General features: G+C 47.1%; 1 protein-coding gene across 3 annotated transcripts; it reads left to right on the top strand.

The window, feature by feature from the left end:
• Positions 1 to 281: 281 nt before the first annotated feature.
• On the top strand, positions 282 to 4904 carry Idnk (IDNK gluconokinase). Of its 3 annotated transcripts, XM_028863267.2 has the most exons (5): positions 282 to 369; positions 1185 to 1215; positions 1608 to 1694; positions 3807 to 3850; positions 4183 to 4904. In XM_028863267.2, the coding sequence occupies exons 1-5, from the start codon at positions 320 to 322 to the stop codon at positions 4529 to 4531; spliced, it is 561 nt and encodes a 186-aa protein (XP_028719100.1). In that variant the 5' UTR covers positions 282 to 319; the 3' UTR covers positions 4532 to 4904. The 3 variants fall into 3 exon arrangements, with proteins under 3 accessions (XP_028719100.1, XP_028719110.1, XP_037061578.1); XM_028863277.2 differs by lacking the exon at positions 3807 to 3850 and having other exon boundaries at positions 4183 to 4269; XM_037205683.1 differs by lacking the exon at positions 1185 to 1215 and having other exon boundaries at positions 297 to 369.
• Positions 4905 to 14549: the final 9645 nt, after the last annotated feature.

Raw genomic sequence — 14549 nt, 5'->3', positions numbered from 1 at the left:
GAAGAACTTCGAGGAGAGAGAGAGAGAGAGAGAGAGAGAGAGAGAGAGAGAGAGAGAGAGAGAGAGAGAGAGAGAGATCCATCCCTGGATCCACGTCGTTGTCCTTCATTGTCTTTGTTAGTAAAATATTTCTATCACTGTCCACCCGTCCCTGGTAGATTCCTTGTGGCAGAGCACAAGCACCTGGAAATGCCAGCAGCTGCCCTCTGGCTGCACCACCCCGCGGTCCGCACTTGAGCCGGCGGGGGCGGGGCCTGTGACGTCAGGACTGGGCGGGCCCTGTCCCGGAAGAGGGCGCCGAGGACCAAGGAACTGGGAGATGGAGGCACCGCTGGTGTTGCTGGTGATGGGCGTGAGCGGCTCCGGGAAGTAGGTTGCGGAGGCCGCAGGCGGGCGGGAACTGGGAGGCGGTGCGGCGGCCTGAGCCCTGGGAGCCCTGCCGAGGTCCCCTGCTCTCCTGCCCCGCTGGCCGCTCCCCAGGGTCACCATGGATGAAACGCCAAGGTCCTGTTGATGGTGGCTAGCAGCCGGGGAACGAAGGTCGGGCATAGAGAGGCTGCTGGAGTGCAGCCTGGAAAGTTGTACCAGGAGACACAGAGTCCCGCCACAACTTTCAGCTTCAGTCTTATGAACCTGGGCCTGGGGACATCTTGCAGAGCAAGGTGGGAGGGTTCCAAACCAAGAGGTAAACCTTGTCCCGGGTCTTTACAAAGCTTTGTCTGGTTGGGCAGATGGTCTCCCTACTGGGTGAGTTTCTGGATTTTTCTGAATAGTCAGTGTCTCAATGTGCCATCCAAACTGGCCTAGAACTGACTACCTTCCTGCCTCCACCTCTTGTATCATGGGATTACAGGTGTGTACCAACACAAATAACTATGAAACACCGATTATTGAGAAAATGCTTTGTTGTTTGTGTTGTGGACCTCCAAGTGTTGGGATTACAGGCATGTACCACCACACTGGCTCAGTGGTCTAATTAGTTCTGATAAACTGCTTTCTGGATAATACATCTTAGGACAGTGAAGGTTGTCTCTAGACTCCAGGGTTAAGGGCATCTCTGCTTTAGGACCACAGAGGGACCTGCATTTTAATGTGACAGCTGCTCATCTCTCAGGCATCCTCTCAAAACAGCTGGCACTTACATGTGTTGAGTAGGAATGGACACATCTGTATTCTTTCCACAGATCTACCGTGGGCGCGCTGCTGACCTCTAAGGTAACGTCCCTCCATCCATTGTGCTCTTGTCCAAGGCTTCCTCCCTTTCTCTTGACCTATGGTCTGTGCAGATGCCTCAGCATGGCAATCTAAGTATCTTCTTGGTGTTTATAAGTGAGAGGGGCAGCCTCAGACCAGTGATTTCTTTTTTATTTTTCGAGACAGGGTTTCTCTGTATAGCTTTGGAGCCTGTCTTGGAACTCACTCAGTAGACTGGCTGACCTCGAACTCAGAGATCTGCCTGGCTCTGCCTCCTGAGTGCTGGGATTAAAGGCGTACTCCACCACTGCCTGGCTAGACCAGTGATTTCTATACCTGCCTGCCAGTAAGCTCTTGGTGACTGTTTATGGGTCTTGCTGATGCTACATACACCTCTCCCTTCATTCCTAAAGCTGGGATGGAAATTCTATGATGCCGATGATTACCACTCTGAAGAGAATCGGATGAAGATGGGAAAAGGAGTACCTCTGAGCGACCAGGTAATGTTGGCCGTGGGTGTCCAGTATCTCTGCATCACGCCTCCTTGTCTAGTAGCCTAGAACCTGACTTGTCCATGAACTGAGGCCAGGAGTGAGCCACCTTCTCCCTGTCTTGTGCACAGCCAGCCACAGCTTGTTGCAGGATTTTAATCTCTAATCCCCAAGTGAGCAGAGGCTCCCTTGTTCTCAGACACAGAAGTTAGTGCCTCCTAGGTCCTTTCCCCTTTCCCACACCATCAAGTTCCGGTGAACTCCAAGGCCATAGTGGCCATGCAAATTCAATGTGGCCATGTGTCTTAATTACTTTCCTGTTGCTGTGCACCATGACCAAGGCATCTTAGAAAAGCGTTTAATTGGGTTTACAGCTTCAGAAGATTAGAGTCCATGATGGTGGAACAAAAGCAAGACAGCAGGAACAGCTGAAATGTTCAATAGCTGCATTGGGAATGCACAAAGCCTGCTCCCAACGGCACACTTCCTCCAAGGAGGCCACACCCTTTCATCCTCCCCCAAAAGTTCCATCAACCAGGGACCAGTATTTGAGCCTATGGGGGCCGTTCTCACTCAAACCACGGCACCAGGTACCATGTCTGAGACCCTTTAGGCTTTTAACTGATCTCATGTATGTGGAGTCTCTTTTAGAAAAGTGTTAGGTACTCCTCTATGTCCACAGGAACCTCTCAGCGGCTCAGTCCCTCCTGTGACCATGCTCTTCCTCATAGGGCCTTTATGTCCACTGCCCCCCTGCTACCTGGAATGTTTCCTCCTTCATTGAGTGACTGATGTTCATCCTTAATATCTCAGCTCCTAGGCTACTCCTTGGGGATGCCTACTCAAAGGCCATACCTTCCCTGTTGAGCTGAAGGTTTGATAATCCACCAGGGTATGGGAGTGGTGTGGTGTGGCCGAGGTGGATGGCGGTGACAACCCTTGTACAGAATCCCAGGAAAGGAGACAGAACTTTCTTGGATGGCATTGTCAAGGCTGAGTCACCTTCTGCTACACAGGCCTAGGAGCTGCTTTACACAACACCTGAGGGGCTGGAGAAGTGACTCAGGGGTTAAGAGCACTGTCTGCTCTTCCAGAGGACCCAGGTTCAGTTCCCAGCACCCACATGGCAGCTCATAGCTGCCTGTAACTCCAGTTCCAGGGGATTCCTCCACTCTTTTCTGGCTTCTGAGGGCATGCACTCAGTGCATGTACACACACACACACACACACACACACACACACACACACACACACGGGCGAAACATTCACATGAAATAATTAATACTTAAAAAAAAAAAAGAAAAAATATATATCCAAGAACTTAAATTTTTTTTTTTGTTTGTTTTTTGTTTTTTTCGAGACAGAGTTTCTCTGTGTAGCTTTGCGCCTTTCCTGGATCTCACGCTGTAGACCAAGCTGGCCTCGAACTCACAAAGATCCGCCTGGCTCTGCCTCCCGAGTGCTGGGATTAAAGGCGTGCGCCACCACCGCCCGGCTAAATAATCTTTTTTATCCCTATTAGTTCTTGAATGTTGTAGGAAACCTTGGCTAACCACGAGGTATTGCAAGAGTCATTTTGAAAGATTTAAAGTGCTACATTAAGAAGTTAGGCAGGGTGGTGCTTGAGCATGCCTTTAATCCCAGCACTCCAGAGGCAGAGGCAGGAGGATCTCTGAGTTCAAGGCCAGCCTGGTCTACAGAGGGAGATCCAAGACAGCCAGGGCTGCACAGAGAAGCCCTGTTGGGGGTTAGCTCGAGGGTTGGGATAGAACTCAGCAGCAGAGCATGTGCTTAGCTACAGGTTCTGACTAGATTCACTGAAAGAATATATTAGCTACAGTAAGAAGTGTGTGAGCATCAAAGCTGGGAGACATTTACACAAGGGGGGGGTAGAGAGGGTATAAAGGATTGTAGCTTAAGGGGACTTATATCGTGAAAGAGCCATTGATACCAGAACCAAGGAACTACCTCTGTGGTTGTAGGCCTTGGGTGTGGCCCTCAGATGGTCCATGCCCAGTTCCCACCGAGGTCTCTGGGGTTAGTTAGCGTGTGTGACTGTGGTACTACTGTTTCTGTACAAGCAACACCTGGGAAAGCTTGTAATTCCTGCTCTAATTTCAGGACAGGATCCCATGGCTCTGCAGCTTGCATGACATTTTAGTAAGGTAAGAAGTCATCTGGCCCTGGTATAATCCAGTAAATTAAAAAAAAAAAAAAAAAAATCACTTCTGAAATTAGAACCAGCTGCATCACGGTGGAGCCAAACACTGTGCACACCAGGTACTCGTTAGCTCTGTCCTCTGGCCACGTAACAAGCGAGGAACTGATGCCTGGAGAGGAACACTTGAGCCCAAGATTACTCAGTTCACTGAGGAAGGCTGAGAGCACCCCAGGCGTAATCTCCATTTTCAAGGACCATTTTCCATCGGCAGGGACTGGCTCCCCTAGAATTGGCACAGAGTACCCCTATTCTGCATTTCTTATGTTTTGAAAACAGAGACGTGGCCTCAGGACAGCATGTTGTTCTAGCCTGTTCAGCACTGAAGAAAATGTACAGAGACATCTTGATACATGGAAGAAATGATGTGCCTTTGAAAAGCGATGAGTCAGCAAAGGGAAAGCTGGCTGGCAAACAGCTCTTGGTGGTCTACCTCTGTGGGTCGTTTGAGATCATTTCCAGACGCTTGTTCCAACGAAAAGGACATTTTATGCCACCTGAGTTACTGCAGTCTCAGTTCAGTATTCTGGAGCCCCCATCAGCTCCTGAAAACTTCATCCAAGTCAGCGTGGACCAAAGTGTCTCGGAGATGGCTGACGCCATTATGGAGGAGCTGCAAATGAAGTAATCACTTCTCACCTGTGGTTTACAGCGCACTCTGGTTCCAAGCGCCTCACCAGTGGTGTACTCTAAATCCCTACCTGAGAACAAACCACAGTGCGTGGAGGTCACTGACTGTATTGACAGGAGTCTGTGGTATGCTCGGCATCCTGCAGGTGTGCCAGGAGGAGGGGAAGGATGTCAAAAGTTAAAGCTGAAACTTGTGTAAAGTCATGTATAATGCAACCAGATTGTCAGTGGAAATCCTGTAATCAATGCTAGAAATCACTACCATTCAAAAGAACAATGCCTCATGCTTGTGTTTATACAAATGAACGAAATATGCTGTCCTGGAAATCCGCTGGAAGTTGGTCTCAGCAATAGAAACCGAACAAAAACCAGCCACCCACTGCAAGTCATTTCATACCATACTGCCTTTAGTTTTTTGAAACATGGTTTCTCTGTGTAACAGCTCTGGCTGTCCTGGAACTCACTCTGTAGACCATCCTCAAGCTTCCAGAGAGCCACCTGCCTCTGCCTTCCAAGTGCTGGGATTAAAGGTGTGCGCCACCACTGCCCAGCTGCAGTTACTGTTTTTAAATATTTAGCTTAACATACAAAATCACAGGCTTCATTTTCTTTAGTTATTATTGTTTATATCTTTCTTTATTCTTATGACTTTTTGTTAAGAAACTTTTTATTCACTTTACATACCAACCACAGATTCCCCTCTCATCCCTCCTCTTACTCCCCCTAGCCTTTCCCCTCAACCCAGCCCCGATTCCCTTCTCCGAAAAGCTAAGGCCTCCCATGTGGAGTCAGCAAAGCCTGGTACATTCATTTGAGGCAGGTATTATGACTATCATTTTTTGGGGCGGTGGGGGGAGACAGGGACTATGTAGCCCTGGTTGGCCTTAAACTCAGAGATCCGCCTGCTTCTGCCTCCCCAGTGCTGGGATTAAAGGCGTGCGTTGCCATAACTGCCTTCGTCTTCACACATACGTTTCTATTCTTTGTTCTAATTCATTCCCCTTTCACTGCCTTCCCCTTCCCCGTGTCCCTGCTCCTCTCTGGCTGGTTCCCTTCCTTTCCCCAGGTGACCACCTTCCTGCATTTATGGTTTCTCACCCTTTCTCAGCATCTCTTCCTGCGTGTTTGAGCGAGGACATCATATATGTATATAAACTTTAAAGTCCTGCTTGAGAGAAAATATGGGCCTTTTTACAACCACGTAAAATTCCATTGTGTACATACACCACATTTAACTTTTTGTTTGTTTTTCGAGACAAGGTTTCTCTGTGTAGCCCTGGCTGTACTGGAACTAGCTGTGTAGATGTGTAGGCCAGGCTGGTTTTGAACTCAGAGATCCACCTGCCTCTGCCTCCTGAGTGCTGGCTCCATTTCCTGATAGGGGTTACAAATAGCTGACTTGCTAACAGACTCCAAGGGCTCTTTTAGTTGAATAGATTGATGGATCATCTTGACTGTCAACCTGACAGACTTAGAATCACCATGGGGAATATCTATGATGGATTCTCTTTCTTCTTGTTTTTAAAAATCACTGTTTTTTTCTGTGTTTTGAGACAGTGCCTCTCTATGTTATCCTGGCTGTCCTGGAGCTCCCTACATTGACCAGGCTGGCCTCAAAATCAGAGAGCTGAGATTAAAGGTGTGTGAGGCTAATGGATGTGGGAAGACCCACCCCCGTGTGGGCAACACTACTCCACGGGCTTGGGTCCCACACTGAGTAAAAGTACGTGGGTTGAGAAGCAGACTTCACTGCTCTGTGCTTCCTGACTGGATGCAATGTGACCAGTCATCACCAGCTCAAGCCTCCATTGCTGTCCTTGCCATGCTGGACTGTATCCTGTCAAACTGTGAAACCAGATGAGCCCACCCTGGCTTCCCCAAGCTGCTGCTTGCCAGGTGCTTGGTCACAGCAACAGGAAAGGTACCTATCACACAGCTGGCACTCCTGTGAAAACATGAAGCTTTCTGCTCTTCCTCTTTGCCAAGTTATTTGGAACATGTTCTCCTTGGTTTCAGACTTGACATGGTCCAATCCTGTCAGAGGATGGGCCAGGCATGGTGATGCTCACCTTTAATCCCAGCATGCCAGGGGCAGCTGAATCTTCAAGTTTCAGGCCAGCCTGGCCTGCATACTCAGTTCCAGGCTAGCCAGAGCTACACAGTGAGACCTTGCCTCAAAATAACAAATAAATAAAAATAAGAGTTCCCCACACCAAGAAATAGAGGAAGGAACCATGAACCAGCTGTATTCACTGAGCCACATCTATGGTAGTCTTCTGAAAGGTTGGATGGTGATAACACAAAGCTGTGGTTCTTAGCTCCATTTGGAGGGAAAGGGAAAGACAGGTCATCTTGTGTTATCAGGCTAGACTCCTCATGAGGAAGGAAGGACATGGCAGGAACCTTGGGACTTGGTAGAATGTCCCTGTGCCCCACTCCCTTCCCATGACAGAACTGAAAGCATATCCCAGATAAGATTTGTATCAAATCACCACAGATGTGCCACAGCTGGACCTTAGACCCTCTGTCATGTGACAAGAAAATGAAAAGAGAAAGGCATTGGTTCCCAACATCCAATGCACTTTAGTCTTGATGTCTCAGGGGGTGCAGATATAGCTCAGTGTAGAGCACTTGCCTAGCATGTTCGAGGCCCGAGTCTGAGCCCCGGCACTCCAGAGACCATGCCTTCCCAGCAAGCACACTAAACCATCTCAACCAGGGTGTTCCAGTGGCTGACCCGAGAGCCTTACAACTGTGAAGAGCAGCCTGGCCCAGAACTGGGGCAAGCTCTGGCCAATCAGACCCATCTGGATATGCAGTTTATGTAGAGCACCACCTGGAAGGAAGCTTCAGAGACTTTTCATTAGGGTCAAGTTCAGAGCTGGTGGATTCAGACCAAAAACCCCACTGGACAATTCACACAAATCTACAGAACTCCAGGTGAGAACTCAGAAGACCAAAGGAAGAACAGAGCACAGAAAGGGGTGAGGTGAACTGGCTTAGAATACAGGATAGGCCAGGCGGTGGTGGTGCACACCTTCAATCCCAGACTCTGGAGGCTGAGAAAGGTGGATCTCTGAGTTCAAGGCCAGCCTGGTATTTACTTATTTATTTATTTATTTATTTAGGTATTTATTACTTGTATATATTGTATATAGTTATTGTACTTTTGTATATAGTTTTTCTTTTGTTAGTTATAACCTTTTGCTTTTTTTTTTTTTTTTTATTAAAATAGAAAAGGGAGCCGGGCGGTGGTGGCGCACGCCTTTAATCCCAGCACTCGGGAGGCAGAGCCAGGCGGATCTCTGTGAGTTCGAGGCCAGCCTGGGCTACCAAGTGAGTTCCAGGAAAGGCACAAAGGTACACAGAGGAAACCTGTCTCGGAAAACCAAAATAAATAAATAAATAAAATAAAATAGAAAAGGGGAAATGTGGTATTCTAATTGTACTGAAATGTGATTTTGACTGTATGTTAATAAATAAAATAATAAATAAAGAAAGGTGGATCTCTGAGTTCAAGGCCAGCCTGGTCCACATGGAGTTCCAGGACAGCCAGGGCTATACAGAGAAACTCTGTTGTTCCCCCCCCCCCCAAAAAAAAAAGAATATAGGATAGGCTGAGCTTGCTAAGACAGTCTTCCCACAGGAAAAGGAAACTGTTTAATGTCATTTGAAGAGGCCTTGGGCCACCCCACTCTCAAGTGACAAAGGGCAGGGGAGCAGCAGTGAGGCTGAGTCTGGGTAACACAGGGGAGACTGCATTCCAAGAGAAAGTGCATTGGGAATCAGGCAAAGGTGGAACCTAAGCTGTGCAGGCTGGACTTGTCCTAGTCAGAAAAGACCACATTGCTGACAGGCCTTAAACCTGTCTGGCAGGCAAGCTTTGGAGACTCAATACATTTTGTCACCCCCTATATCTCAGAGAGTGCGATACAGTCAGCCACCATATTGAGAAGGGGATACTTATTGAGACCCAGGCACTCTGGGGAACAGAAAGCAAGCAGCAATCAGGGATCCTGGGGACTCCCTGCCACTGGGTTGCCATGGAGACAGCCACAAAGGCTTGGAAAGGGGGAGGGCCAGATGTAGACCCAGTGAGAGGCTGGAACACACTGGAGAGCAGAGCCTGACTATAGAATGCAGTGTTCATCCACTTCTGTGGTGAGGGGAGGGACAAGCCTTTAGCTTGCACATTACCATGGAAACAGAAAGCTGAGCACATGTCTAGGACTGCACATCTTTCCAGCCTCCTCCCCACAGGGCAGTTTGCTGCTGGGTGGGTCTGTAAGTGCCCACACCAACAGGCACAACTTCAAGTCCCTCCTCTCTCTTCCTGCATGCAGAACTCAGTGCTCGGCTTGCTGACCCTCTCTGACACACTTCAGTTGGACATTTATTACCTCTGGGTGTACAGAAGGGTGGAAGGGGGTGCTCTGGAGGATTGGGAACCGAAACAGGTTACAGGCTACAAAGCCCATGGGAGCCAGCAGCAGCTCCTGACCCTGGCAGCTTAACATTGACCAGCCCAGGCCTCAGCTAGTGGGAGCCAAGAGGAATTGCAGTGAACTCCATCTACAGATGGAGGAAATCTCACGCAGAGGGCTGGGAGACTCATGTTAGAGGACCTGGAAAGAAGCTCCTACATTCAACGCCCACCCCCCACCTCCCACATAGGCATAATCAACATTTTACCTTTTTATTATATTTTACTATTGTTTTCTTTTTATTAATTTTTATTTTGTGTTGTTTTTAACACTCCAATAGCTGAATTCAATGCTATTAAAATGACTGAAATGCTGCACAAAGAACTGGACACCTAGTTTTAAAAAATGATAAATGGGAGAGAGGCATGGTGGCACACACCTTTAATCCCAGCACTTGGGAGGCAGAGGCAGGTGGATCTCTGTGAGTTCGAGGCCAGCCTGGTCTACACTGAAATGTCACTCAGTCAGAGCTACATAGTGAGATCCTATCTCCATAAAAAACGGAGGGATGGCTCAGCAGGTAAGAGTGCCTACTGTTCTTCAAGAGGGCCTACATTTGGCTCCCAGCGCCCACATGGTGGCGCAGAAACAGTTCCTGAAGATCCAACTCCTCTTCTACCCATGCAGGCTTCTGCATACTTGTGGTACATAAACATACTTTCAAAAACACACACATACACATAAAATTATTTTGTTTTAATCATGAATGACCTCAAGAGACTTTAAATGAAGTCAATTTACAATCTGGGTGAGATTTTCAACTTCAATGAGAAACTCAGCAAAAAAGGATTCTAAAAAATAAAAACAAAAATATTGCAACATGAAGTTTAATACATCACCTCAACGGAGAGCATTACCAACAGACCAGCTTTCTGTACACAAAAGGACTGGTGGGCCTGGGGTGCATACTGAACAGGCAGACCTCTGAGTTCAAGACCATCCTCAGCTACTGAGTTCCAGGGCAGCCAGAGCTAAAGAGCCCCACCCCAAAAGGAAAAAATGTGGGGCCACAAAAAATTGGCTATAGTAATGGTAGGGGGACAGGAAGGCACATCTATATTCTGTATTTAAAGACATTTTTACCTCACATTGCTGAACGGAGTCTACTGTATTTAGTTCATATGTACACAATCAATTTTTGGTTGAGTCAGCACCCTCTCCTACCCTGCCCCTACAGCACAGACACCCCAGGAGTAGGCAAGGTTGGCACTGGCGGATGTTAACTAGACTCGAGGTTCGAAGAACTGCCTGAGCCCAGACATGCAGAGAATGCCAAGAGATGGTGAAAGACATCACAGGTCTTAGAGATCTGGCTGAGTCCCTAGAAGAAAGGGACAAAACTGAATTCTGGAATGATTGGCTCTATGGCCCACCCCACCACACCCCCTGTAAGGTTGACTGACTGGAGAGGAGATATAAGGCAGTTTATGGGCAGTTAGATTCTATTAAGACTGTTGGCTTTAGTAGATTAGAGTCTAAAGTTTAGCCAGGTGTAGCAGCACAGGCCATTACTGCTGGCACTCAGGCAGATCTTTGTGACTTTGAAGCCAGCCTGGTCTACATTGTGAGTTCTAGTTTAGCCAAGGCTATATAGTGAGACCTTGTCTCAAAAACCAAAAGCAAATGGAAACAAAGGTTTCAGTTTGTCTCCACTCATTGGACATCCCAAGTGCCAGGAATAGGTTTCTGACATGCAATACCCACAGGTTAATTTAAAATCAAACATGTTAAGAACCCCAGGTATCTCTGGAGCTCAGCTGTGTTGTAGTATGTTACAGCAGCTTCCTTCTGAGCACATGCACGCACTCTGCACCAGATGCTGCTGTGGCAGCCTGTCAGAACACAATCCATGGATGAAGCCTGTGAGATTTCGGAGAGCTTGTGAGAAAACTCCAAGTATCCAAAACCAGAGTCTTGTGACCTCCGTTCCTCCACAACATGAATCATTCCTGGATGTGCTCCACCAGGTGTAGTAATTATTTCCCAGAATGGGTTGTCTTTGTGACTATGTACAACTGAACTTTTCTTGAATGGCTTTGCCTAGCCCTCAGAATATACATTGTCTGATGCCCGGAACAGTTAGCTGTTGTCAACTGTGGCCTCCGTGTGGGGCATGTTGGAATTACAGATGTTTGTGAACAGCCTCAAACACCTCAGACCAGAATAGAGACTAGGATATGTTACGGAATGCAGGAGAAGGAAGTAAAGGGGAAATAAATAAAAAGTAGTAGTTTCTAAATCTCACAAGCTACTTCAAGCTCTGGTGCCATTCCATGTGTGTTCCCCAGGCCTTGCCCAGATCATTCCTGATCATATGGTGTCCCCTTGGTTTACCATAACTACAGTCTAACCCCACCATGTCCACTGTGGTCCTGAGTACCAGCCAGCCTGTGAGTGAGCCAGCAGGGTTTCTCCATGGCTTCTGTCCTTCCTTGATCAGAGGCAATGCTGTATGGAACAGCTAGCAGGCCTTCCTTCAAATTCCTGCCTTGACTTCCCTCACTGATGGATCATGACCTGCCACTGTCGGCACAATCGACATTTTCTTCCCCTAAGTTGCTCTTGATCACAGCATCTCTCACAGTCTCCACAATAAAACTAGAACACATCTAGCCAGCCCAAGTGCCCGTGACCTCTTACCTAGACTGCCCCTTGCTAACACTCCCACTCCACCCTGTTTTCTCTAGACCCTTGGTTCTCAATTAAGAATGGCAGATCTAGGCTGAGGATGGCTCAGGTGGTGAAGTATCTGCCACAGAAGCAGGAGCAGCTGAGTTGCATCCACTAAAAAGCCTGGCATGCTACAGCGGCCTGCAATCCCAGGGCTAGGAAAGTGGAGACAGCCAGACTAGCCTCCTCAGTGAGTCCAGGCTCAGAGATCCCACCTCAACAAACAAAGGAAGAGAGTGATCAGGGAAAGAAATGTGACACTGGTCTTTGGCCTCTACACTCAAGTCCACAGATAAATATGCCCACACTGACAAGCATGTTCACCACACATAACACACCAGGAAAAAGAATGTTGCCCCTTGTATGAGAATGCCCACTGCTGGCCCAGATTCTATCACAAGGCTACTTCCTGCGGCACCTCCTGATCCTGGCAGGCAGTATGGGGTATGTACTGTCTCCTGCGTAGCCTGGCCCCACTACTGTCAGTATCAGACAGAACTGTACTTGACTGCTATACCTGGGCGACAGAACACAGAGCTTCCAATTGAACAGCATCACCCCCAAAAGAGAACACCCTTCCAGTCCTCTTCAGCCGTGATGTACCTTTGTAGCAGATGCCCAGATCCATCGACCCACACATCCTCTCAGTATGCAATAAAATGGCCAGCACACAGGTCCAAAATAACAATGGTCTCCCTGTCACCCACATGTAACCAAGACTTACAAATACTACTTATACTCACTCTTTGCTTTTTCTTTTTTGCTTGTTTTCTGCTCTGTGGTATAATGATTTTGTTTAAAATGTCAAAAAGACCAGCAGATAGGACAAGAAAAAGAGGAAGCATTTATGTCCATCTACAGCACAGGAAGTCAACCTGCCGGAAAAACTGGACAGCGGTAAACCATCTTATTAAAGAGTATGGTACTAGAACGACTACCAGATATGACCTGAAGAAACAGGAAGAGAAACTGTTGAAGGTCAGGGCTGAAAGTGAGCTAAGAGTAATGAAGAACAGAAAAACATGGCCTTAGGCTAAACCTGAAGCACCCTGGTGAAGTATTGAAAGAGTGGACCCATCAGTGTTAGCAGTGAACATGTGCTGTTGGAAAGTGTGCTGCTTGTGAAACAGCCAATGATCACGCGGAACTGTGAATATTCAAGGGCTGACTGCAGAAACTTAAGGAACGGCATTAACATTTTAAAGATGTGTGGCAAAACAGACCTACAGCACAGAAATTCATGGACAACATAAATACTGAAGCCGCTCTGGACATTGACGATGAGCGAGGCTCCAGGTATTCGGTCATTTCCCTCACTAGGCTGTGGTAAGCAGATGGACTGCGCACACTCAGATGGCCGTAACAGTGGTGAGGACGGCGTGGGGAGCACTACAAACTGCCTCTAGATGCCATGTGCAACCATAAGGAAATGGTTGCTCACTGGTGGCGTATATATTCAGCTAGGGTTATGGTGAGGTCAAATAGCCAGATTGTCCATAGAGGGAGGAAAGTGAGACCTTTGCTTTCTGGTGAGTCAGTGGACACAAACTGTTTCATCCACAAAGTGATTGAAAATACTGTGTATAAGGTATGTGTGAAACATTAATGAATTTTATGTCTAGACTTATATCTACTCCCTAGATATCTCATTAGACACACTACTCTAAAACCCAAAACAACTGGAACTTTTGGTCTAGAGCATTTCAGACAAGAGATGCTTTCAACATAATGAGATTTCTGCTGCCTGTAGTGAATGTTTCCATGCATACACATATTTAAATATGGACTTCAGAAGTAGGGTAAGTTCCTGGCACACTTTATGACACAAAGTACAGTGAGGTAAACTGAGCTCTGAGGAAGTTTCTGCTCCCTGTAATATTATCCTGTCCCCTTGCCATACTCCCTGGTAACAACTTTAGTCTATTTCCATAGGTTGTCTTTGTTTTGACTATACACCACTGCTGCCCCACAATAAAAAGAAATGCTATTTGTTTAAAAGGAAATGCTATTTGTTTAAAAACAAACAAACAAACAAACCCACCCACAGAGGCTAGTGGATCTTTGTGAGTTCAAGGATAGCCAGGGATACATGGTAAGGCCTTGTCTAATTAATAATCCCTTTCATTACATTGGTTAAACCAAACTTGAAATCCAAGATTTGAGTATTTTTCCCTTTTCTTCTTTTGATACACAGAATTTCACTGTATATCCAGACTGGCCTCAAACTTTGGATCTCCCCCCAGCTACAGGCACATCGGATCCCAACTGGCTTGAAAGTCGAAATCCTGCACACACAGAGACCCAGCTGTCATGTGCCTGGCTGCTGTTTGCTGTCTGGTAACTTGTTTAGAGTTTCAATTTCACCCCCTCCATTCTTTACTCAAACTGCTCTAAAGGACTTGACGTAAGAACAATCCATGCCTGCACTCAATGTTTTCTTAGCACTTCTAAGAATTCTAGCAACAGCTCTGCTGTTCGTACATGGGGTCATTCTTAAACAAACCTACTGGGAGCGGAAAGCATCAAGTCAAAGAACACTCGGTAACCTGACCTACTCGATGGTTCACTGTCACAACACTGCACTTGCAGGACAGGACGGCTCACATGTTATCGCGATACTCAGGAGACTTACTCAGGAGGAGGACCAGTGCAGATTCAGTCTAGGGATAGATAATGAATTTCCCAACAGCCGGATCTACCAAGTAACACCCTGTTGCATAAACCACTGCTGTACCCCCCCCCCCAAAGAAGAAATAGCCAACTTTTCACAAAATCTGGGATAAATTAAGCCAAATAGCCTTTACATTAAGACGTGTTGAGAAAAAACAGACATTTTTCTACAAAAGAGGCAAGACAAACCAG

The sequence above is a fragment of the Peromyscus leucopus genome, chromosome 5, assembly GCF_004664715.2.
Source record: "Peromyscus leucopus breed LL Stock chromosome 5, UCI_PerLeu_2.1, whole genome shotgun sequence".
Classification (NCBI taxonomy): domain Eukaryota; kingdom Metazoa; phylum Chordata; class Mammalia; order Rodentia; family Cricetidae; genus Peromyscus; species Peromyscus leucopus.
This window is presented reverse-complemented; position numbering and strand designations above follow the sequence as displayed.

Bases quoted from the DNA above. Each gene is read 5' to 3' on its own strand.
- Idnk (XM_028863267.2), top strand. From the start codon at position 320: ATGGAGGCACCGCTGGTGTTGCTGGTGATGGGCGTGAGCGGCTCCGGG. The intron at 1,695-3,806 runs GTAATGTTGGCC...CTCTAATTTCAG, and splicing joins GAGTACCTCTGAGCGACCAG to GACAGGATCCCATGGCTCTG. The intron at 3,851-4,182 runs GTAAGAAGTCAT...TTTTGAAAACAG, and splicing joins TTGCATGACATTTTAGTAAG to AGACGTGGCCTCAGGACAGC.